General features: G+C 42.6%; 1 protein-coding gene across 1 annotated transcript in view; it reads left to right on the forward strand.

Annotated features, from left to right (window-relative positions):
- The window catches only part of LOC124805633 (zinc finger protein 768-like), a 110824-nt gene extending 94007 nt beyond the window's left edge, over positions 1 to 16817 (forward strand). Inside the window, exons 4-7 of the mRNA XM_047266200.1 lie at positions 826 to 1000; positions 1391 to 1677; positions 9368 to 9754; positions 16485 to 16817. Of these exons, the coding sequence (XP_047122156.1) occupies positions 826 to 1000; positions 1391 to 1677; positions 9368 to 9754; positions 16485 to 16817 (1182 nt within the window). The remainder of the gene's footprint in view (positions 1 to 825; positions 1001 to 1390; positions 1678 to 9367; positions 9755 to 16484) is intronic.
- Positions 16818 to 25752: the final 8935 nt, after the last annotated feature.

Here is a 25752-nt window from a genome sequence, read left to right on the forward strand (position 1 = left end):
TTTGCATTCACTCGTAACAATCACTAAACAATCACACTTGCCACTTTACACTTGGACTTCACTAAGGCAAAAGAACCAATGTATGTTGAAAAAGAAAAAGTTTCCAATTAAACGCCCAAGTCGATCCTAGAATCTCCGAGGTAACAATATCGTCAAGGTTGATTTGTTATTTCGGAGGAATTTTGAGTATATGGGGAACATGCACACATGTATCCCAGCTACTAGGATTTCGCATGCTGCCCCCATACATCTTGTGTAATTATAACCATGTTGGAATCTAAGCAAGCTAGCGCGCACACACACACCACACACACACACACACACACACACACACACACACACAGAGAGAGAGAGAGAGAGAGAGAGAGAGAGAGAGAAAGAGAAAGAGAGAGAGGAGACTATCTGAAAAATCCAATAATATACCGATTATTTCTAGAACATAAACGCATACTAGCATTGTATTATTAACTGCACCTTACTGTCCTAGGATATTAAGAACTAGACGGCCGTGGTGGTCTAGCGGTTCAGGCGCTCAGTCCGGAACCGCGCGACTGCTACGGTCGCAGGTTCGAATCCTGCCTCGGGCATGGATGTGTGTGATGTCCTTAGGTTAGTTAGGTTTCAGTAGTTCTAAGTTCTAGGGGACTGATGACCACAGATGTTAAGTCCCATAGTGCTCAGAACCATTTGAACCATTTTTTTACTAAGAACTACCGAACATTTTAACTACGAATAAGATGAAAATAAAAGACTAATTATGTTTAATTCACAGCAAAAAGACGTAGTCAGGTTGTTGGGCTAACCGTGGACAAACTGATGCTGCAGCACGACCAACCCGCCGAGCAGAACGTGCGACCAACTGCGCTGCCAAATGTTGCTGACAGTCCGCGGCTGAAGATGTTACTGGCTGCTGGCAGCGGCGCCTCGGCACTCCTTCCGGTCCTTGAGAAGAGTCTGTTAGATTCCAACGACGTCTCAACTCCTGCCGGCAGTGATGTCAGTTGGTACCCCCACAAACAGCTACAATTCCCGACGTCTCACCATCACCAGGCTTCGTGTCCGCCTGCTGAGCATCAGCCTCTGAATCAGTCACCCCAGCAGATGTCTGCACAGTTACATCCGCCAGCAAACGCTGTAGCTTTGTACGAGCAGCTGCCGCCGCCACATCAGGCAAATCCACCACCACTAACAACCCATTCAGTTCCACCAGTGCCATCACGAGCCCAGCCAGATCCACCACCACCACCAGGATCAGCAGCAGCAGCTAAACAAGGTTTCGCTACCTCACCGCCGCTACATCAGCGGGGTCCTCTTCCTCTTTCTCTTTCTCTTCCTCTTCCTCCTCCTCCTCCTCCTCCTGCGTCACCATCACTACCACCATCTCAACCAGGTCCACCACCACCTCTAACACAACCATCACCACAATCACAATCACCACCACCACCACCACCACCACCACAACCACGTCAGCTTGGCCTACCTCTACAGCCAGTTCGCTCAGATCCTCAACAATTATCAACACAACCGGAACCCACGCCGCACCACCAGTCACGGAAACCGCCGCAGCCATCGCAAAAACGTGAGGAGTGTCCTACTGCAGCACCATACGCCGAAGCGAAGACAAATCACATGTGTGAAGAGTGTGGCAAGTTCTTTGCCACAAAGACGTCGCTTAAGGTGAGATTCGTAAATAGAATTTCACGTTCTCTAGTCTGCCTGTCGGCCACCAGCACCAATACCAGCGGAAGATTGTGGATTCTTTGACGGATCCAATAAAAGTGAACAGGGGAAATGTTCTGGTTGTGATTGGAACCGTGAGTGTGAGCTGTACAATTCGAGAATCGAGGTCTGAATTCCAATCCAGTACACAGCCTTAATCTGTTGTAAAGTTTCAGTACAGTATACATCATGCTAAAAAGTGAAACTTTCATTCTGGAAGCAACCAATAGACTATGGCTAAGCCGTTCTTCATCATATCGTTTCTCCTGGATATGTTATACTAAAAAGTTTGCCGTGGAACAAAGTCCTCAAAATTCGGGAAGTAGGAGAGAGACACTCAGGGATAAGTCATGGCTTGGGTCTTCAGTGATACTGTATTAGGTTATTCGGTGATAAATGCTTTGGCACCAAATTTAATTTTTAGGATGAGAAATAGTGCAGTTAGAATGATGTTCAGTACCTGTTATTCCACTCTGTCAACCTTACATTGAGAGATAATCAACGTTAGAGAGAATTAACTCGGGACAGTGAAACACTGGCATCTAACAGAAAATGTTAAACCAATAAACGCTAAAAGTTAGTATGCGTGAAACTTCTTGGAGGATTAAAACTGTGTGCCTAACTGAGAATATGACTCGGTACCTTTGCCTTTCGCGGACAAGCGCTCTGCCAACTGAGCTACCCAAACATCACTCAATACCTTTATTCAAAGCTCCTCCATCTATGCAGTTAGTTACGGACGTGCATTGTCATCCATAAAAATGAAGTCAGGTCCGAATGCACCCCTGAAAAGACGCACATGAAGGAGGAGTTAGTTATAAGTTCTAGGCGACTGATGACCTCAGAAGTTAAGTCGCATAGTGCTCAGAGCCATTTTTGAAGAAGGAGTACAGCATCACACGAACACAACGGTGAATACACTGTGTTCAAAGATTTGGAGGTTATGTCTGCTCACACCATAGCACCTGGACCATCAAAACGATCATGTCCGACAATGCTGGACGGACCCTTGTATTGCCAGTGGTGAGAACGCGTTATGCACCTATGAACATGATCGTTTGGTGGTCCAGGCGTTTTGGTGTGGGGTGGTACAATGTTGCATGTGTGTACTGACCTCCAAATCCTTGAACACGGTATACTCACTGGTCAACGTTCCTGTCCGTTCCCCAAACTTAAAAACGATCTATCACAGTGGTTCCAAACCTTTCTTAGACCATACCCCTTAGTGCAATTAGACATTAGTTAGTACCTCCGCCGTCCCCCTTCCCCGCATTATCACAAAATTAAGTACCCAACTAAACTAAACTGTAGAATGAATTACTTTTCTTGGAACACTCTTATTTTTAAAATGACGAAAGATGAATGACTTTAGTGTGTGTGTGTGTGTGTGTGTGTTTTAGAATGAATGGTGAAGCAATTTGTGGTGCATCGCAAGTGCTACCCACAACTCCTTCTCAGATAAGAAAGCTAACACTCCACAGCGAAACGGCCGGGTTGGGGATTTTCTCTACCCGGGGAGTGGGTATTTGTGTTGTCCTCATCATTTAATCATCGCCATTATTCGTGACAGTGGCTAGAATGGACTGTAAAAAAATTGGGACTTTGTAAGGGCGCTGATGACCGCGCAATTGAGCGCCCCACAGACCAATCATCATCATCATCATCATCCACAGCGAGAGCAGACACGTGCTACAAAACATACTTCCCCTGCATTACTCCTCTCTATTGCGGCATTTGCTTGACTTCCATACTGCAATCCCTTTTAAAAACAAACGAGTTCCGATGTGTGCACTATCCTTACTGTTTGTGAATCACTTGATTGTTGGACTCCTCCTGATCTGGCAGAAATTGGATGACTTCAGCCTGTTAATTCTTTGTGTCTAACTAGTCTAATAATAATAATAATAATAATAATAATAATAATAATAATAATATATACTGCGTACAGCCTTATGTAGTTACTGCTGTGTCGTGCTGTCAATTAATTCATTTATATCTTTCGAAGCGAGTAATGAAACAATTTCTGGACGATTGCAGGTACTACCTACAACTTGGAAAAGACATTTTCTTGAGATTTTTAGCATTTGTTACGTAAATGTCTGCTTTTATCATCAGCAATGTATGGGACAAAGCACAACATCTGTGCGTAGTGGGTGGACTATGTGAGGAACCTCCACCGGATAATGCTACTAATTGAGAAAAAGCAACTATTAAAAACTTATATAATCAGTATTATAGTCTTACAAAATTGTTATAGTAGTAATGATCTTCTGAAAATAATTTAGTTCCGTTACTGAAACAGAATCGAATTGTTTCGTTTTTACCCCTCAGAAAATTTCATTTTACCCCTCATGGTGCAGTTAACCCACGCTTGAAACCACTGATCTAGCACTTTTGGGTTGCGTTGGGAAGACTTACTACATCCACATGCACCAACGATCACCCAACAGTTGACAGCCGCACTGGCGATGGCATAGAAAGCCCAACTGCAAGAACTTCTTACTAACCTTGTGTCAGCGTGGGACTACATTGCAGAGTATGCAGTAGCGTCCGTGGTGGTCATACGGCCTATTACAAATCATATCCCGCCCTTTTTAAGGTCCAGGGAGCCATCATAAGTCGCGACGACTTCGGCGTAATTACTGTCTTTGAATAAAACTGTCAATTCTGTTCGTTTAATTGCGTATTTCTTTCAGTAATCTTCTGTACTCTATTCCATAGAGAAATGGTACTTGGCCGTGACCATCATGCGAAAGCTACTTTCGCCTTAAGTTTTGCCCATCAATAAATACAGGGTGAGGCAAGACGTAACATCCCTGTCGAAACGAGGTTTTCGCAAATAATAGTATGCTAAGTTGTATGTACTTTGTTATGTGATTAAGAGTCTTAAATTTTGTATCGATCGAGGTATTGAAGCAAGTATGATTTTTTTTTAAATAGAATCATATACTTTTTTAACGGCATCCGAAAGCATTGAAAAATTGCAGTGGTATAATACTTGTTAACATTGAGACTGGAACTCTTTGCAAAAGAATCCGAGAAATATTCTAAAACTGAAAGTCAAGTCGGCTAGAATCAGCTGTTGCGTTGTAAACACGCTCATGCCAGGCTGCTTTGTTTTATCAAGTCTTTCGACTGTTCACTGGTGTGCACTGCAGTGTTAGCAGGAACTGTGTCGTCCGTCGGTAGCTCATTTCTGCTTCAACATTCCTTGCAAGCAGACATGTGCACCAAGGAGTAGAAGCTAGACATGCTATTTTTTTTTTTACGGCAGATAGCGGCGCGAGATTTATTGCCAAGGAAAGTGGGATCAGCCGGAGCTGTCTCATTCGCATCCTGCGTCGATGTAAATCCCATCCTCTTCATCTGTCACCACATCAGGCACTCGGAGGACGTGACTTCGAAAGTCATATAGAATTTTGTTGGTTTACTCTGTATCGCTTGGGAAACGACTCCACGTTTTTCCAACGTGTACTCTTTACCGACGAAGCCACGTTTACAAATCACGGTAATGTAAATTTACGTAACAAGCACTACTGGGCAGTTGAAAACATACTGCCTTCGTCAGGAATAACAACAATGAGCGTGAAGCGTAAACATATGATGCGGCATCATAGGAAATTCCATTGAGGGATCTTACTTCACCCCAGGGACGTTACATGGAAATGCGTATGCACATTTTTTTACGAACATTTTATCTGTTCTTCTAGAAGAGGTACCACTGAATAAGCGACAGCGTATATGGTTCCAACGCAATGGCTGCCGAAAGATGCAACGCAAATACTACATGAAAAGTTTCCTGACCATTGGATACATTGGAATTCTGCAGTACGATGACCGGCCCTGATCTGACTTCTCTTGATTTCTTTCTATGCATTGCACCGAAATACCATGAAGCCACAACTACTCCAGAGGGTATGCGCCGTTGAATCGTCATAAATTTACACTGTACTTTCATATATTCATTTATCTCGCGAACGGCATTGCAAATATGCTCTGCAATCGATGATAAACTATTTAAACACATACTTACTCGTAAATAAAGTGTAAAGCATTCATTTTATGGGTGAATGTCGTCAGTCATTTTGAATAAATTGCTTAGTTTATTTAATGAGTGTTCCGTCTAACTAAAATTTCAAGTAGTGTTTATGAACACATTTGTCCGACAGCAGGTGGTTTACTTTAAGAAACATTCAGGCGTCTCCTGGCAAAGACAGGTCAGGTATCGTGTTTCTTTTTTTTTTTTTTTTTTTTTCAAATCTGAGGAAGTTAATAAAGCAGTTTCGTTCTTTCTTTGAATATCGCTGTTTATCATTCTGAAGCATGAATAACCAGTGTTTCTGTTTCGGCTTTGACAAATAAGAAGCAACCGGGAGAGTTTAAATGGAAAACTGCTTGACCAAACTGTAGCTGTTTCCACAAAAACCTAGAAACGTACACTCATTTGAAATAGTTTTCCTAAGGTCCATCCGATGCGCCACAAGCTAGCATGTGCCGTAGTTCCATACCTTAACAAAAATCATAGCTGACCCTGTATCTACGTCGTATACGAAATGAAGTTTAATCTTGGAAGCCTACGCCTATCTTGTTGCATATACACTATGTGATCAAAAGTATGCGGACATCCCCAAAGATATATGTTTTTCATATTAGGTACATTGTGCTGCCACCTACTGCCAAGGTACTTCACATTAGCGAACTCAGCAGTCATTTGACATCATGAGAGAGTAGAATGGGACGCTGCGCAGAACTCACGGACTTCGAACGTGGTCAGGTGATTGGGTGTCACTTGTATCGTACGCGAGATTTCCACACTCCTAAACATCCCGAGATCCACTGTTTCCGATGTGATAGTGAAGTGGAAACGTGAAGGGACAAGTACAGTGCAAAAGCATACAGGTCGACCTCGTCTGTTGACTGACAGAGACCGCCTACAGTTGAAGAGGGTCATAATGTGTAATGGGCTGACACCTACCCAGACCATCACACAGGAATTCCAAACTGTTTGGCGGTATGTGAGAAAACTTGGATTTCGTGGTCGAGCGGCTGCTCATAAGCCACACATCGCGCCCGTAAATGCCAAACGATGGCTCGCTTGGTGTAAGGAGTGTAAGCCTTGGACGATTGAACAGTGGAAAAACGTTGTGTGGAGTGACGAATCACGATACACATTGTGGCTATCCGATGGCAGGTGTGGGTACGGCGAACGCCCGGTGAACGTCATCTGCCAGTGTGTGTATTGCAAACAGTAAAATTCGGAGGCGGTGGTGTTATGGTGTGGTCGTGTCACTAACACAGCACAGGCCTACATTGATGTTTTAAGCTCCTTCTTGCTTCCCACTGTTGAAGAGCAATTCGGGGATGGTGATTGCATCTTTCAACAAGATCGAGCACCTGTTTATAATGCACGGCCTGTGGCGGAGTGGTTGCACGACAATAACATCCCTGTAATGGACTGGCCTGCACAGAGTCCTGACCTGAACCCTATACAACACCTTTGGGATGTTTTGGAACGCCGATGTCATTCCAGGCCTCACCGACTGACATCGATACCTCTCCTCAATGCAGCACTCCGTGAAGAATGGGCGGCCATTCCCCAAGAAACCTTCCAGCACCTGATTGAACGTATGCCTGTGAGAGTGGAAGCTGTCATCAAGGCTAAGGGCGGGTCAACACCATATTGAATTCCAGCATTACCGATGGACGGCGCCACGAATTTGTACATCATTTTCTGCCAGGTGTCCGGTACTTTTGATCACACAGTGTAACTCGCATGAGAGTTCTGCTTTGCGGTGTTCAAACCGCAGTACCTGGCTCTGGCCTCACTGCTTCCCAATTTTTTACGTTTCTCGGATCCTTTTGCGAAGAGTTTCAGTCTCACCGTTAACAAGGAGTGTATCACTAAACTCGTCTTTTCAAGTGCTTCCAGATGCCGTTAAAAAAGTACATCATTCAGTATAAAAAATCATACTGGCTTCAACATCTCGATTGTTACGAGAGTTAAGACACTTTATCACATATCAAACTGCATGCTCCTTAGTGTACTATCATTTGGTGAAAACCTCGTTTCGGTATCTGAATCCGTTCACGAAATAAAATAGGTGTTACGTATAAGTGACTCATATATAATTTTGAGTGTGTGTGTGTGTGTGTGTGTGTGTGTGTGTGTGTGTGTGTGTGTGTGTGTATGTGTCTTCTGTCGACACACTGCAAAACGTGTAATGTTCAGACATGCCAACTTTCAAAAGTGAAAAATCAGGAGAATTTTAGCGCTGTACTATTGTGACATCCCTGTCAAAGTTGCAATAATTCAGTACCTGTACCTGGCACACCCATATTGTTTCGCAATTTCAGAATCGGGAAACATTTTGCGAAGCAAAGACCCAGCGTGGTCGGCACAATTTATAGTCAAGTTATGCTCTACAATAAATGAGGTAAATAAAGCCTCGGCATTCGGCACAGAATCTACATTTTTGGAGTTTACACGAGAAGTTAAGTTTATGGTCCCGTTCTTCACAATGGACACTCTCCTTGTGTTTTTTAGTTTGTACATGTTTAAGAATGCCACATTTCCCGCCATGAGCCACTGAAAAGTCACATCTACATACACTACAAAATGCCTAAGTTTGTCCCTTCCTCGATTCACTTTAACATGGAAAGTTTTCCTTATATACGTTTCTGAACACTGCATCGTATTTCTTTGCCATCCTGCACAAAAAATAATCAACACCTCCATGATACGCAGCTAACAACTACTACAGAGTAGACAAATCACGCAGCAGAACCGAGAACACAATGGTCTTACGTTCTAGACAACGGTCATGTAGCAATGATGCCAACCCTGGTGCACCGTTTCCCCCTATATTGCACTTCAAATTCCCCTAAATAATTTGTCACACTGTCGGGTAAGCGAGCGGGGCGGTAAAAGGGAGTCGACAATGAAATTGTAGAGTGGAGGGGCGGGGCGGGGAGGGGATGGTAGTAACCCTAAATATTTTTCCCTCCTGTAACATATATCCCTCTAATTTCCCCCAGGCAGCTTAATTCCCCCTAAATTTAGGAGGAAATCCCCCAACTTGGCAACACTTCCTTGTAGAAAGAACAACGCAATCACTTCGTTTAGAACGACTACCGACTACTCGTTGTCCACAATAACTTGACGATTGCACTGATGCTACCAGAAGTGAAGGAAATTGGCACTGGCTGAAAGATATTCATTTGTCTCCGAACGCTGCCAACGATAAGTTCCTTACTTGCTTGTAGATACAAAGCGTGAGCTACGCCTACTGCCGCTCCCGACAGCCACCGCACGAATCTTCCAAGTTAACATAGACAAGTAGCAGCCATACATTGTCTCCACCAATATATCGAAGGGGCATGATTTTCAAATAGTAAGGAAAGTACTGAAACTGCTCTGAAAATCGGGAGATCGGTCTTCACGGTCGGGAGATCAGGAGGAATAAGGAAAAATATGGAGTCTCCTGCTTAAATCAGGAGAGTTGGCATGTCTGAATGTTTATCGTGGACATGACCTATGGAACAGTAACTAAGTATCCGCTTAATTCCTAGTCCACAATGTTCTCCCAGCAATGTTTACATCAGGAAGCCACATCTCGGCTTACTGGCAGTTCTGTGTTCCCGTTGACAGGCACACGGACGCACGCACACGGGGGAGAAGCCGCACCGCTGCCCGCAGTGCGGGAAGGCGTTCAGCCAACTGCGCAACTACAAGTACCACATGTCGGTGCACGCGGGCACACGCGAGTTCGCGGCCGCCTGCCCCGAATGCGGCAAGGTGTTCAACGACCGAGGCTACCTCAGCTCGCACATGAAGATCCACCGCAACCGCAAGGAGTACGCGTGTGCAGACTGCGGCCGGCGCTTCAACCAGCGCGTCGCCTACAATATGCACGTGCGCACGCACACGGGTGAGCGGCCGCACGCCTGCGCGCTCTGCGACAAGGCCTTCTCCCGCAAGATGCTGCTCAAGCAGCACATGCGCACGCACACCGGCGAGAAGCCGTTCACCTGCGAGGTAATATCACTCTGCCAAATCTACAGTACAAGGGACGTTCATTAGTAACTGCAACACAATTTTTTTCTGAAATCAGGTTGGTTTTATTAAGGTTTCCGATACACCGTATTATTCCCCATTCTTTTGGCTATAAAGCCTTATTTTTCAACACAATCTTCGCCTTCGCCGCTCACTGACAAGGGAACCTCCCCATCGCACTCCCCTCATATTTAGCTATAAGTTGGCACAGTGGATAGGCCTTGAAAAACTGAACACACATCGATAGAGAAAACAGGAAGAAGTTGTGTGGAACTATGAAAAAAAATTAGCAAAATACACAAACTGAGTAGTCCATGCGCAAGATAGGCGACATCAAGGATAATATGAGCTGAGGAGCACCCTGGTCCCGTGGTTAGCGTGAGCAACTGCGGAACGAGAGGTCCCTGGTTCAAGTTTTCCCTCGAGTGAAAAGTTTATTTTTTTTATTTTCAGACAATTATCAAAGTTCAAGCACTCACACATAATCAACTTCGCTCTCCAAAATTCCAGGACATGTTCAGATTTGCTTGGACATATGCAGGATTTGACGGTCTACACACGGAAAAATATAAAAACGTTAAAAAGATGTTTTGACAGAGCACAGAGAAAACTGTGCGACTGTGAAGCTGTTTCATTCATTTGTTGCAGTTTATGTGACAAACTCTTATGTTTTCATCACTTTTTTGGGAGTGATTACCACATCCACGACAAAACCTAAATCGGGCAAGGTAGAAGAATCTTTTTACCCATTCGCCAAGTGTACAAGTTAGGCGGGTCGACAACATATTCCTGTCATGTGACGCACATGCCGTCACCAGTGCCGTATAGAATATATCAGACGTGTTTTCCTGTAGAGGAATCGGTTGACCTATGACCTTTCGATCAAATGTTTTCGGTTCCCATTGGATAGGCACGTCCTTTCGTCTACTAACCGCACGGTTTTGCGGTGCGGTCGCAAAACACATACACTAAACTTATTACAGTGAACAGAGACGTCAATGAACGAACGACAGATCATAACTTTGCGAAAATAAAGAAAGTAAAATTTACACTCGAGGAAAGACTTGAACCAAGAACCTCTCGATCCGCAGCTGCTCACGCTAACCACGGGACCACGGCACTCCTGAACGTGTATTGGCCTTGATGTTGCCCATCTTCCACATGGACTACTCAGTTTGTATATTTTGTTTATTTTTTTCATAGTTCCACACAACTTTTTCCTGTTTTCTCGATTGATGTGTGTTCAGTTTTTCAAGGCCTATCCACTGTGCCAACTTATAACTAAATCTGAGGGGGGGTGCGATGGGGAGGTTCCCTTGTGAGAAAGCATGTGTGCCCTCATGGTACCACCCCACTGATCGACAGGGGAGCCAACGTCTTGCTGCATCAATAACTACCTATCATCCACGTACCACTTCCCGTGGAGTGCGTCCTCCATTGGGCCAAACAGATGTAACTCGGAAGGTCCGAAATCAGGACGGTAGGTTGCTTGAGAAAGAACAGACCAATGAAGCTTTGTAAGCTCCTCTCGAAGGCGCAGACTTGTGCGAGGCCTTGTGTTGTGCATGGGGGCTTAATTTAATAAATACGATTGTGATTTTATTAGCTGTCTGTCCGATTACGTAAGTCTCGTAATCGGTTGGCCCTGACTAGTATATTTACGCTATCTGACTGCAAAGAACAATGTAAGAAAATTTCCGTAAACACAGTTAACTAATTAAGACCCCAGCAACTATAAAAATCTACGAAACCAATGAGCACAAGAGTAACTGTTCTGTATGTGGGAGTGTGACTCAACGTCCACATCTGGCACGGTTCTTTTCCAACAAGACAAGAATTTTCTTTTTAAATACCAACTATGCTGACGTGACAAAAGAAAATTTAGAAAAACTATAATTACGCAAGAAAATCACAATTACACTCTAATCCAAGAACACAAGCCAGATGCTTTGTTGACTGAACCTGTAGTGACACATTATTTCAGATACACAAAAAATAAAGGAACATTGTAAGTTTTACCTTCATATATTGATGAAATGCACTCATTACAATAACATCTGCTATCTCTCCCATCAAATAACTGCATAAAACATGGAACAACACTCTTACTACCACATCTCACTCCGACTTCACGACAAGCAGTGCCCACTAGCACCTCTGGGTACGACTGACCTCCACAAGCTCTCTACTAGCACTACTGCTATGAACTCTCAACAACCACTGACTTCTACAATCTCATAACAAGCACTGACCTCTACAATCTCATAACAAGCACTGACTGCCCCGAACTCTAAACAGGCACTGTGGAGGCGGCTTAATAGTACTCTTTGGCGCTATCTCTGGCGCAGTGGCACAGTGTAGCCACCTTTCAGTTGTCATGGAGAACGAGAGTTCGTTTGCCTCTTGGTGGCGACGAACACGCTCAGTTTCCTGAGGGTAGCACAGTACACTTCAGAGTTGATCGTTGCAACATGAGAAAGGACATCAAACACAGCATCTCCTTCAGAGTCGCAGAAGACGGTCGCCATGACTTTACTGCCGTAATGTATGGCTTTGAACTTTTTCTTCAGAGGAGAGGTAGTGCGGCGCCACTCCATGGATTGCAGTTTCGTTTCCGGTTAGAATTGGGAAACCCTTGTTTCATCGCCTGAGGTGATATTCGACAAAAAATTTTCAGCAATCAGCCTAGTAACGCAGAAGCAATTCCGCACAGATGGTCCTTCGTTGTTCTTGATGGTCTGCCGTTAGGCGGCGGGGAACCCAGTGGGCACAAACGTTTGAGTACCCCAGCTGGTGGACGAGTGTGTCATTACCGCCAACACAGACGCCCAGTTGAGCAGGGAGATGTTTAATCGTGATCCATCGATCCTCTCGAATGAGTGTGTCCGCACGTTCCAAAACTGCAGAAGTCACAGCTGTGTTGGGGCCTTCCGGCACACGGGAAATCGGACAGGTTTGCGCGATCTCGTTGCTATATCGAGAGACGCCTCGCCCAACGACTCACCGGTGCTTTTATTCACTGCCCGGTCTCCGCAGATTTTCTGCAAACAACTAAGAATATTTACAATGTTCTGGTTTTCCGCCAAAAGAAAATCAATGACAGCTCTCTACTTGAAACGCACCACCGTTATAAACACCACTCTGAAGGCTATGTATAGCGTAGCTACCTATCGAAAATTCATGAAACAATAGTAGCTAAAGCGGCAACAAGTTCCGCATTATTTCAAACGAAACTGGCCGAAAAAAAAATGTGTTTCATTACTTATTGAACGCTCCTCGTAGGATCATTTGCTTCTTTCACTACACTTCCAGACGAAATGAATGCCTCAGTTGCGGCGCCCACCCCACCACGTTAGATTGGGCAGTATAGGAGAGGGAGGGGTGGAAGGCATTTCCTAGCCCAACTCTTCCTGTGTTTGGACACGAATGTGACGCGTGAACTAATATTTGTAATCATTTACCTAGAGTGCTTAAAATAGTATTTTCCCCCAAAAGGGGGCAGGCTGGTTTCATACAACTCTGCATGCTGTTCTGTTCAAGCCTCATCTATCTCAACTATGAATAAACGTCGCAACCTACATCCATTGGAACCTGCATACTCTGGTCATCCCTTGGTCTCCTTCTACAATCCCCCCCCCATACACACAAATGCGCGCGCACACATTTCCCTCCACAACTAAATTAACAATTCCTTCAGGCCTCGCCTCTTTTACTATAGTTATGTTTCTTTTTGCTCCATTTCGATACAGTCTCATTTATTAATCTAACCTCAGTATTTTTCTGTACCAATATACCTCAAAAGCTTCTCGTCTACTACTTTCAGTTCCCAGTCCCTAATCTACTTCCCTCAGTGTAACCTGATTTAAATCGACTCCAGGCCATTACTCTTGTTTTACTTTTTTTGATGGCTCTCTTATAACCTCCTTTCAAGGCACTATCAATTCCGTTCAACTGCTCTTCCATGTCCTTTGCTCTGTCTGACATAATTACAATGGCATCGCAAACATCAATTCCGAACTCCTTTCCAAATTTCTTCCAGTTTCCTTTACTGATTGCTCAACGTACAGACTGAATAACATTGGGGATATGATACAGCCTTGTCTCACTCCCTTCTTAAGCACTGCTTCCTTTTCGTGTGCTTCGACACTCTATAACTGCAGTCTGGTTTTTGCACAAGTTGTGTATCATGTTTCGCTGTCCGTATTTCATACTTGCTACCTTCAAAATGTCAAAGACCGTACTCCAGCTTTCTCGAAATCTATATGTGCTGTGAAAATAAATTTTCCTTTCTTTAATTATCTTATAAGATAACCCGTGGGGTCAGTATTGCCTCGTGTGTTCTCATACGTCTTCCAAACTCAATTTGATGCGGCCCGAGGTCGACTTTTACCAGTTTTTTCCATTCCACTATTTATAATTTGTGTCAGTGTTTAGCAGGCCTTACTTATTACAATGACATTGCAGTCATATTCACTCTTGTCAGCATCTGCCTTCTTTGGAAATAGACTTACTAATTTCTTCGGGAAGTGTGGGGGTACATATTTACACACAGGCTGGCTTTCCCGAGGATCTCAATAAGTCTGAGGAAATATCTTCAACTCCAGGGGTCGTATTAAGATTTACGTCTTTCGGCACTACGTCTAATTCTTCTCAAGATATCTTAACTCCCATTTCATCTTCGTTTACTTCCTCCTCCGTTTCAAAAATATTGTCTTCAAGTTCATTTCCCTCGCACAGCCCTTCTACACAGGGTCAACCACAGCTACATTGACAAACTTTCAGAGGTTGTAGTAAGGGCCGAAAAAAGAAAAAAAGTGTGGATGAATATTGATTCTAAAATGTGTACCTTGAGAGCTATGAGCGCTTCTTGATCTTTGCTACTGTGCTATACATCTCTTCTACTGAACAAGTTCTCATAGTTCTTAAGGTATGCATTTTAACGCACCCATGTTTACTAGACTTTTTCTTGTTTTGGTCCATTTTGCCACTTCTGAAGGTTTGTTCCACCTTTCAGCTTCCCCGTCTTTGCTCCGTAATACCTTGCCGTCTGAGCTCTTAATATTCACAAAGATCTCCGATGGTCTCTGTAATTTTCATATAGGCGGCATCTATCTTTCCCCTAGTTGCGTATGCTTCTACATCCTTACAATCTTCGTCTTGCCATTTCTCATTGTTCAGTCTCATTTTTATATTTATGCTTAGATTTTCGCTTGCTTCATTTTCACATTTTCTCCCTTGCAGAATTAGAATCAATAAAACTTGTACCGTACCCCTTTTATTTCCTCTACGCTTCAAGATACCGAATCGAAATTTTCGGGAAATGACAGTACGCAGAAGGCAAGTTATTTTGATACATGGGTAATTCTCTCAACTCTTATACCAGTCGAGATGCTGAAGCACATTTTAACGAAGATAAGTAATGAAACTTCCTGGCAGATTAAAACTGTGTGCCCGACCGAGACTCGAACTCGGGACCTTTGCCTTTCGCGGGCAAGTGCTCTACCAACTGAGCTACCGAAGCACGACTCACGCCCGGTACTCACAGCTTTACTTCTGCCAGTACCTCGTCTCCTACCTTCCGGGCGTGAGTCGTGCTTCGGTAGCTCAGTTGGTAGAGCACTCGCCCGCGAAAGGCAAAGGTCCCGAGATCGAGTCTCGGTCGGGTACATAGTTTTAATCTGCCAGGAAGTTTCATATCAGCGCACACTCCGCTGCAGAGTGAAAATCTCATTCAAGATAAATAATATCAATGGGAGTCGAATGTTCTTGGAAAGTTAAACACAGTGATATAATTCTCGTTAATGTTGGCGTTGAAATTTTTTCGCAAAACTAAGTTGAAAAGCAAGGACGGCCAGAATAGTCTACTGTGGTAGAAATTCTGCCTAATGGGGCTGTCATGCAAGGTTCCGTCGTTATATGCAGCCGGAAAATAGGTTTATGCTACCGAGATAAGTTTTTCCTCTTGGCCTTATTTTATATGAGGCTGATACATGGTCAGCTTCAATTGTTATAAACAACACTCTACGCTAACTTCTAGCGTATCAGAAGGGGCTTAAAAAACTATTTTAAATTTGGATACATAGTCATGATCAGGTGAATAGCTTTTGTGGAAACAGTTAATCAGTCGAAAGGCTTGATACCACAAGGGCCTGGTTTGTAAGTCCAACTTCGCGGTGCTTCCATCGCAATAGTCGACTCTGGCCACCACAACTCCCACTTTTAGCATATTTCTTCGATATTTTTGCGAACACTTTAAAAGCCAATATTAACGATCATTATATAACTGCAATCGTGTCTTCAAGAACTTTCGAATGCCATTAAAAAAGTACATAGTTCTCCGTTAGAAAAACCTCCAGACAATTTATTTCGATTGATACAAGAGTTAATGCAGCGGTGAAATTTTTGGGTGATTTACGTTGTAAATACCGAATGTTTCGTCTAAGAATCGTCGGGCGAATTTCCTCTTCTGTTTCGACGGATACGTGCCATTTCGTTTTTTATTGTGTAGGGGTAGGGGTGTAAATGTGGGAGCGTGTGGGTAATGTGGAAACGTCTAGTATCTGGCCTGCAGAGTGCTGCACTCTAGCAGGGCAGCCAGAAATTGTTGCAATAGTTCCTGTTTGTCATGGTAGAGGAATAGCAGTCAGTTGAACATCAAACGCCGTGACAGTGATGCATTTTACGTTCACGCATTTTCTACACCTTTTTCTAGTGGGATGCTGAAAACAAGATTAAGGCTATAAGAGCCTTAAGGGAAAAGCAGATTGGGTTAAGAAGAGCAGTAAAAGCTTTCAGTGAACCTCAGACGACACTTCAAAGGTTTGTGCATAGTGATATGCCACCTGAAGAATATGTTTCTTTGAGACTTGGACATAAGCCTGTACTACCTGATGCTATTGAGAAACAGTTGGTACAGTATCTCTTTGAAACGGATAATCGCTTCTATGGCCTTACCAGATTAGATGTCAAGAGAATAGCATATCAGCTGACGGAAAGAAATAATATTAATCATCCTTTTACTTCAAATGCTGCAAGTAGAGCTTAGTTTGACCTCTTTCTTAGACAACACAAAAATAAACTCTCAACCCACAAACCTATGGGGACCTCATTCTCGAGAGCAAACGGATTCAACAAGGAAGCTGTAGACAAGTTTTTTGACATTTTGGAAGCTAAGTACATTAAACACTCCTATAGTGCTGATTGTGTGTACAATGTGGACGAAACTGGGCTCTCTGTCGTCCAGAGCAGAATACCACATATAATTGGACTGAAAGGTAAACGTCAAGTAGGTGCCCTCACATCAGCAGAGCGAGGATCCCTGGTGACTGTCACATGCTGTATGAGCGCTGGCAGTACTTTCATACCACCAATGACGATCTTCCCCAGGAAGAACTGGACTGATACTCTGCCGAAAGGAGCACCACGTGGAACAATTAGTAAATGCCATCCTTCAGGGTGGATTCAAACTGACCTCTTCTCCGAGTGGTTTGACCACTTCATTTCTAAGGCACATCCCTCAAAAGAATCTTCTATGTTGTTAATTCTTGATGGATATAACAGTCATGCCAGAAACCTTCAAGTTCTGGAACGTGCAAGGGAGAACCATGTTACAATCGTGAGAATCCCGCCTCACACCTCTCATAAAACTCAGTCACTTGATAAGACATTTATGGGCACTCTAAAAACCTATTACGCTAAGTAAGTTCGCCAATGGTTGCGGCACAGCAGCCGGCCCTTAGGACCATATGACATATCTGAGTTGAGTTGTTTGGAAAAGCCTACCTGAAGTGCCAGACTAGCTCTATTGTTGCAAAAGGATTTTTGGAGAGTGGAATTCTCCAATGTGACATGACTGTTTTTGGAGAAATCGACTTTATAGCTGCCACGTTGGCTTTAGATGAGGCCAGAAGTCTGAGAGGAACTTATGAGAATCCAGCATCTCCAGACAAGAGGACACTCAGAACGCATTCAGACCTGTGACAACTGACAGCCCAAGTGAAGATGGCCAAAGAGAAAGCGGAAGGTCAACATTGTTGTCAAATACCTCATCAAACACGTGTGTGTCTCCACAAGATATCATGCCAATCCCTCCTCTAAAGAGGAGGGTTTCCAACAGAGGTCGTAAGCCAGGTTCATCAATTGTTTTGACATCTTATCCTTATAAAACACGCCTTGAAGTCTCCTTACTGAAGGGTACACAGAAGGCACCTGCCAAAAGCAAGAAAAAACGTGAAGCTCCTCCTAGAAAACCATGCAAGAAACGGCTTAAGTTATCTGAGGATTCAGGTGAAGAACCCAGTGCATCAACTGTCTCTTCAGGCGAGTCAGATTTGGATCTCCCAGTTGGAGAAGAAAAACCTACTGAAGATGATGCCATTTGTATTTTTTGTGGAGGCGCATTTTCCATAGACGTTAGGAGAGAATTGTGGATTAAGCATGTAGTGTGTGAGGAGTGCAGTCACTCTTTGTGTGGCATAAATGAAGGAGATATTTACATACGCGATCTTTGCAAGTGAACTTCGCTTATGAAACATTTTTCTATTACAGTTGCGTTTAAAAATATTTTTGTGTAATTTAAATTTAATATAAAATAAAATAGTTTCTAACATTTTTAATATGAGTAGTTTTCGTTTGAAGCAGTCAGTTTCCCATAATTTTAAGGCGTTTCCACATTACCCGCAATTCTTGAAAAATTAGTGAGTTGTGTAAGCAGAAAATATTTCTTTTTAAATTTTTAACATATTTAGTTTTTGTGTTTCATAATATTACATTCATTGCTAAAACATTATGAATTAGCTTTGGCTAATTTTTGAAGCTGAAAGAGAATTAAACATTTCTTTTATACAGCAGAAACAAACTGGGTTTCCACATTTACATCCCTACCTCTAAATATAGTGAGCGCAATCAAATATTGCTTATCATGAGTTGCTTACGACGCCCAGTATCAACGGAAAAAGACATTTTGGTTCTCTTTACAAACGAAATATACTTTAAACTGCAATTTCATGTGTCGGTGGAACACTTTCACTGCGTGGTGAAAGCTGGCATGCAAGATGGAAAAAGTCGGGCGTGAAAGATGTGTCGAGTAAGTGTTTACCACTCCGACTAGTGCAAGAGAACGCCAGAGCTTATTTTTGTCGCAAGGCGTAGTGAAACCGAGGAGACGATATCGTGTTAGGGATATCGAAACTGAAATATTAGGTCATTTTGCGAAAACGTCTTGATGTGATACTGTAGCTGGTTGCATTAATAATGTAACACTGTGGATTCTCTATCATTCTCTGATGCAGACAGCAACCGATGGTTGGCCAGGTCTTCCTTGCCAGACTTGGCAAATGTCGTGTGTCGATCCAGGCTGCGGTGTCTCCTAAAGCCATGCAGCAGCGCTACCCAGTCTCTTCTCGTCTACCGATCATTTATCGTATCTTTCGCTTCCTGTTAACACACATTGTTAAACAGAAATCCGTTACATGTATATTAAAAGTCACATAGTGTCACATTCGACGATATTATTTCAATAGTTCACGTGCAAAGTTTGAATACTTTTCTGCCGTATGGCCGCCTCAAAAGTTCTTGCAACCACCTGCAAAGACAGCTATACCATTTGTTAAATATCATATGACAAACGAAGAAAGTGTTTTCGCCCATTTCTTCCCAAATTTAAAGTAATAAATTTATTGCTACCGTTATTTGCGATCGTTCGATACTTGTATCCATGTGGTATTTTTTCGATAGCTTTCAGAGTTTTCAAGTAGACCCAACTGAACGTGCATCGGGTTTTTTGGGACCAACACACACTTCTGTCCAAGTTGTCGTTCATTTCGAGCAGGAAATTGTTCCTATAGTAGCGATTTTTTTTTGCACGTTCTTCACTATTTCATTCTCATAAAAGCAGCAGAGATCTGTGTACCCGCGCTGCATACCAAGTAGAACTAAAATCATCATTAAGTCTTCACATACACAATACAGTATTTGTGTTTCTCACGTTAAGTGTGAGCAGTGGTTCAAAATTCTTGCGTCTCCTTCGGGTTAGATGCGTGACCAAAGAGAAAAGGTGATTTGTTCTCATTGTTCAAAACTACTAGTCAGTGTAACTTTGCTAAATATATGAAATGTCGTCCCTTGTTTACAGTGATACCGTGCCCACAACATTACAGAAAACCATGGCACATTCCTTTGAGAAGTAGAAAAGCACATGGAGATACTGGACTGTAGGGAAAAATAACATTGTAACATTATAATCTAGAAGCTAGGAAGTTCAGCCTGTTTTTTCGACAGATCTAAGTCTTGAACAAGATCGGTCAGATCCCTTTCAGGCAAAACGTGTGGCTAATTTGGTTCACATGGGTTTTTAAATGTTAGGCTGTTATGCATAATATCTTGTCTGTCTTTTTCGTGTGCGTCGGCGTATTCATGCTCGCTCAGGAAGGATTGGTATGAATTGTGCCCTTTGACATGTAGCAGATGATAAATTAGAATGTTGCCGTTATTTTTTTTAAAGGTAATTGATTCCAGCTGGTTTTATCAGAAATAACAATCGTGTGATTAGTTGGTTCTCTCCTTATCATGGCGGCGCGAGGGGCATGTAATGTGACTCTTTTTCAAACGTGTGCAAAGTGATAAGCCATCTTTAAAGCAGCATATTTGGATGAGGCGACGAAAAGGGAGGGGGGGATATCGGTGCCATTTCCTGTCCTGCTCGAAAGTCCGAACGAAATGCAACACTTCCTTTACAAGAGGCTTAAAGTTTCGTTCTCACGGTTTCAGAATTAACAACAAACATAATAACAATTAAACAAATTGTGTTATTTACGTAGGTATTTCCTTTGAGTCAACGACAGACCTTGAACAATACAATCTGCGGATAAATTAAGCCACAACATAGTAACCTACCGTATATAGCGTTTTTAAGGATTTCGATAGATAGGGGCCAATGTGCCACAAGAATACTGAGCTCGACAGGCAAAAGCCGATTTCATTTTCCTGTTCAACGCCGATGACCCAATTCCAGTTACATTCTTCGGGGCAAAAATGGTGTTGATCACTGTGATGGAAAAGCATGGTCTTCGTCGGACGACGTCATGATTATCACTGACTGCAGCGAGTATTGCGCTATGATGTGGAACGTTGGGAATGTTCCCCAGCCCTGAGGCGGAGCATTTGATGAAACCGCAGCAGTGCAGTTCTTCTGTAACAGCGGCTAACACAGGTTGTCATTTACACACAGTCTGATGGAGTAAGTGTACGAAGTTATTAAAATTAGACCGTTTCTTCAGGGAGCTTCCCTTTTCTTTTCTTTTTATCCGGAAATGTTTGACACAACTATAGTTCAATTCTTTCATCTTGGCGGCTCGCGCATGCCCGCCTAGACGCGGGAGATTGCTGCGTTGCCAGTTGCACACGACGCACGCGCTAAGAGAAGCAGCGCCATAGTATGGAGGACACAAAATACAGTCCTCTTATGATGCTTCAAAAGAGAGACACGCGTCTGGTCTAAATAAGTCGCTTATTACAGTTGCAGAAGAGGGATATATTTCAATACCATTGGTAAAACTGCGACTGTGGAACAAAAACAAGAAATAGAACATGAATACCATTGTGTATGTGCCATACCTTTCACCGATGGAAGTGCTTTAAAATAAAGCCAAACGCGCCGTGTGTAAATAAAACTTTTATTACAGTCGCGAAAGACTGAATATTTCTCAATATTACATACGACACCTATGTGGTACTTAAATTAAATGAGATATTGTTATACAGTAAATATTATATGAAATTTAGGTATCTTGTCCACATTTCATTCTCAACATTGTGGCAACTAAAATCGACCATACGGAAAGTATACGCTATGGACTTTTACCTCTGCAAACTCTTCAAGATTTCGTGCAATGGTTTACTACATTTAATGCTGCACATCAAAACAAAATTAAGTCATTTATGGGGGAAGGTATCAGTCAAGAAGACGTGCAAAAATCAAATTTTTTGGCCAAATAGTTTTTGTGAAATCGAATTATAAGTGTGTCAAAGCAGTGGGAACACCATGTGTCTGCACAGGCGGGAAGTGCAGTGATGACAAAATCGCGCACAGCGCGGAATGCGAGGAGCACGTGTCTGCAGCAGCGAAAAAGTTAATGAAGAGGCAAAGCACTAGAAATTTCATTCAAACGAATAAAATTCGTGAAGTAAGGCACTCCAATATTGTTTTTAAATAAAGAAAATTTTACGCACCGCATAAGATTTGAACTCATAACCTTTCACTTGGCAGCCCAACACCTTAACCACTCTGCTACCTCAGCTGATCGAATAATTTAACTCCATAAGGAGTCTAACACCTTACGCAACTACTTATAAACACTGTTGGTATGACTATGAATTACTCACGCTTCGTCGAAGTACAATAGGAAATAAACAATTACCGCTGTTCTTTATAGCGAAAAAGCAGTTCGTGAGATTGAAACAAACACCTTTCCTTGCTATCGCCTGAACTAGGAGTCTTCTTGCTTGTTTGGTTTAATTAATAGAATATGAAGCAATTGGTATAAAGAATGCTTTTCCGAACTTTCTATAAAAGAAAGTCTGCTATCAAGACATTGCTTTTGTTCTATTACTTTATTTATGACGGAACGTTTCTAAAACTGAAGACACTCGTCCGTGCTCTGCACTGCAGTCGAGATCTGGCAACGTCGTTCTCTGTTCATTGGCTGACTGTGTTTTGTAACGTCAGATGCGCAGAACGAACCTAAACTCGGCCGCCAAGTTATATGACGCGCACTTTATTAGAGGAGACTCGTAGCATTTGGGTATTAGCGTCAATCACTCTGGCGCAGTCGTCAACAGAAAACAAACCCGCCAGTAAACTAAACTATGCGCCGCTATAGTCTTACAATACACCCTACAGCTGGGTGACCGCAGACATTTTGCTGAAGAAATGGGGGACTTCATCTGTTGCTACGTAGAACAACTATTTGCTCTCTTTATTTTAAATGAATTCAAAATGTCATCAAATACAACTGTTTGGAATCAGTTTCAAAATAAAGAGAATAAATAGTTTTTCTATACTGTGATAACTGTTCTCAACCTACAGTAGTGGTCGCCAGCTTCACTTTTCATTCAAAATCTCTTGAGATAAGACCTATCGATCTGGACTTTCTTAGGCCGTCTGACTAATTCAGTTTCGAAGAACAGCAGTTCTTTCTTTGGGTCGGTGAAATACACATTAACCACAAATTCTAAAAGATCGCTCACAATATGACATGATAAAAACCATTTTGTAAACTAAAGGGCAGACTAACTATTGGGAAGGAAACGCATGAATAACAACATAACTACAACATACTTTTTTTTTCTTTTTAAGCCGCCGCGTTTCCATTCCCAATAAGCAAACATATAACGAAGTTTTCGTCATATTTACGAATGATACACCAGAACTGAAAACCATGGCCCAATTCTTTACTACTATTTCTATCCCTTCATCAGAATGTCTCAATATCTTCAACCCATCTACACTAGTCAAGTAATACAGATAGAATGGTTCAGCAGTTTGCCTTTTATCGGTTGGATAGCTGTTGCCGCCCATGCCTGCACCCGTTCACTCTTCATGCCATCTCCTTTCTTCGCTACCCACATTCATACTAAATCACTACCACTTACATGTTCTCTCTCTACTTTTTCCCCCCTTCTTGAACAATCAAATCTTTCCTATTCCCCCTCCCTAAAAATAATGGCTGCCTCATAATAGTAAATAATGATCATCTACAGGCTGTAAGTGTGCATGTTCTCCTGTTCTATAAAACTCTAACGACACCAATGCTGGGCCACGTACCAATAATTTTGGCTCCCATGTAGTAAAATCAGACACTACATTTGACACTGGCATCACTGGACTGCAGTTTGGATGGTCATGTGATCACTCTACCGGATTTTTTATGTCAGTCTCACAAATAAGAATAACCATCCCGTTTTAAAGTACCTTGTAAGTTAACTTCAAAACAATGGGTTTACATATCAAAACATTTCTCCCATCAAGGTAAATTCACTGGCAGTACTGAGAATCGGACCTGCTGCTACTTCCTCTGGTTCGTTGTAACAACCTGTGTTCGCAGTTGTGGTGTACCTCATTGAATGAATAACGTCACAACACAGCGTGAGGTGGTTCAGACTACTTGAAGCAAAACTTACATGTTTCTTCTGACAAATGACATTGACTTAAGTGCAGTATGTGGTGCTGCTGAAAAGTTTTCTGTTCTACAATGGGGTAGTTAGTGGACAACTGTCCTGTTTTCGCCTAAGTCAGGAATTCCATTATAACGTCATTTATTACTAAAATGACATGGCTGAAACTTTAATGGGAATATTTGAACATCAGGGATCACGACCATGATATCTAAAACATGTCTGCAACCAGAACCCTCTGCTAGGATGCATAATTTTGGTACTATTACATTCTTCCGCTTTCTACTAAATTTGACACATCTACATTGTTTCCTATAAAAGAAATTATTCAGGTAGTGAAGGGAGACGAAAATTTAATAGTCATGGGTGACTGGAATTCGTCAGTAGGAAAAGGGAGAGAAGGAAACATAGTAGGTGAATATGGATTGGGGGGAAGAAATGAAAGAGAAAGCCGCCTTGTAGAATTTTGCACAGAGCATAACTTAATCATAGCTAACACCTGGTTCAAGAATCATAAAAGAAGATTGTATACCTGGAAGAATCCTGGAGATACTAAAAGGTATCAGATAGATTATATAACGGTAAGACAGAGATTTAGGAACCAGGTTTTAAATTGTAAGACATTTCCAGGGGCAGATGTGGATTCTGACCACAATCTATTGGTTATGAACTGCAGATTGAAACTGAAGAAACTGCAAAAAGGTGGGAATTTAAGGAGATAGGACCTGGATAAACTGAAAGAACCAGAGGTTGTAGAGAATTTCAGGGAGAGCATAAGGGAACAATTGACAGGAATGGGGGAAGGAAATACAGTAGAAGAAGAATGGGTAGCTCTGAGGGATGAAGTTGTGAAGGCAGCGGACGATCAAGTACCGTAAAATGGGGTGACTTTGTGACAAGTTTTGCATGTTTTCACTCGTACACTGATCAATTTTTAACATAAACTGAAACGGATGGCATCATAAGATAGCTACAACCTTCCTTTGCAAGATTATGTCTTCAAAAAATTTGTATCTTTTTTATGAACGACTATATAAAGGGAAAACTCTGTCTTAAAGTCACCCCACCCTGTGGGGTGACTTTGTGACAACATTGTTTTTGGGTTACAAAGTATGGGAAAAAAATAATGTCACAATTTTGACCAATCAAGAAGTATATTTAATCAATGTACATGTGTTTGATGCTTTGGTAGAGCTACATCATTTTTACAAGTGATGAAAAAGGAGCTCCCTAATCTAGATTTTTCACCTCAAAGAACCCTCGCTTTCCTACCGGTCTTGGGGGGTCGATAGTGTACAAAACTTCTTCTTTGGAGTACAGAATAGCATCTTCTTTAGTAGACCACTTCCAGAACATCTTGGTCCTCTCCATAACGCTGACAATGTAGCGCTCTTGTTTTGCTTCAGTCACCCTTCCTGGAAAAAGTTTCCCTTCAAAGTTCACCACTACAAAATCATCCACTTTGAAAACGTTTTTTTCAGGAGCCATGCTGTCGATTCCCAAGACGTCTTTATCATTTGGAATCACTTTTGTGGGAGACATTTCAGGTTCTGAATCCTCCAAACAGCTGAAAGATTCATCCAGCACGTCGGGGTCACTGGGATCTTCATCCGTCCAGTTCCTCTCTCTGCTGTTGTCTTCATCTGAAGAGCTTTCTTCAGACATCTCACCTGCCAGTACAGCCTTTTCCTTGGATCCGCTGGGTCTGGAGGAAGTGCTGGCTTTTGTGTTCTTCCCTTTCGGCTGTTCCGCCCTACTGGCTTCGATCTCGGCACTGGAGATACTTCTGCCTGCTGGAACAGTGAGCC

Source organism: Schistocerca piceifrons, chromosome 7 (genome assembly GCF_021461385.2).
Source record: "Schistocerca piceifrons isolate TAMUIC-IGC-003096 chromosome 7, iqSchPice1.1, whole genome shotgun sequence".
Lineage (NCBI taxonomy): Eukaryota > Metazoa > Arthropoda > Insecta > Orthoptera > Acrididae > Schistocerca > Schistocerca piceifrons.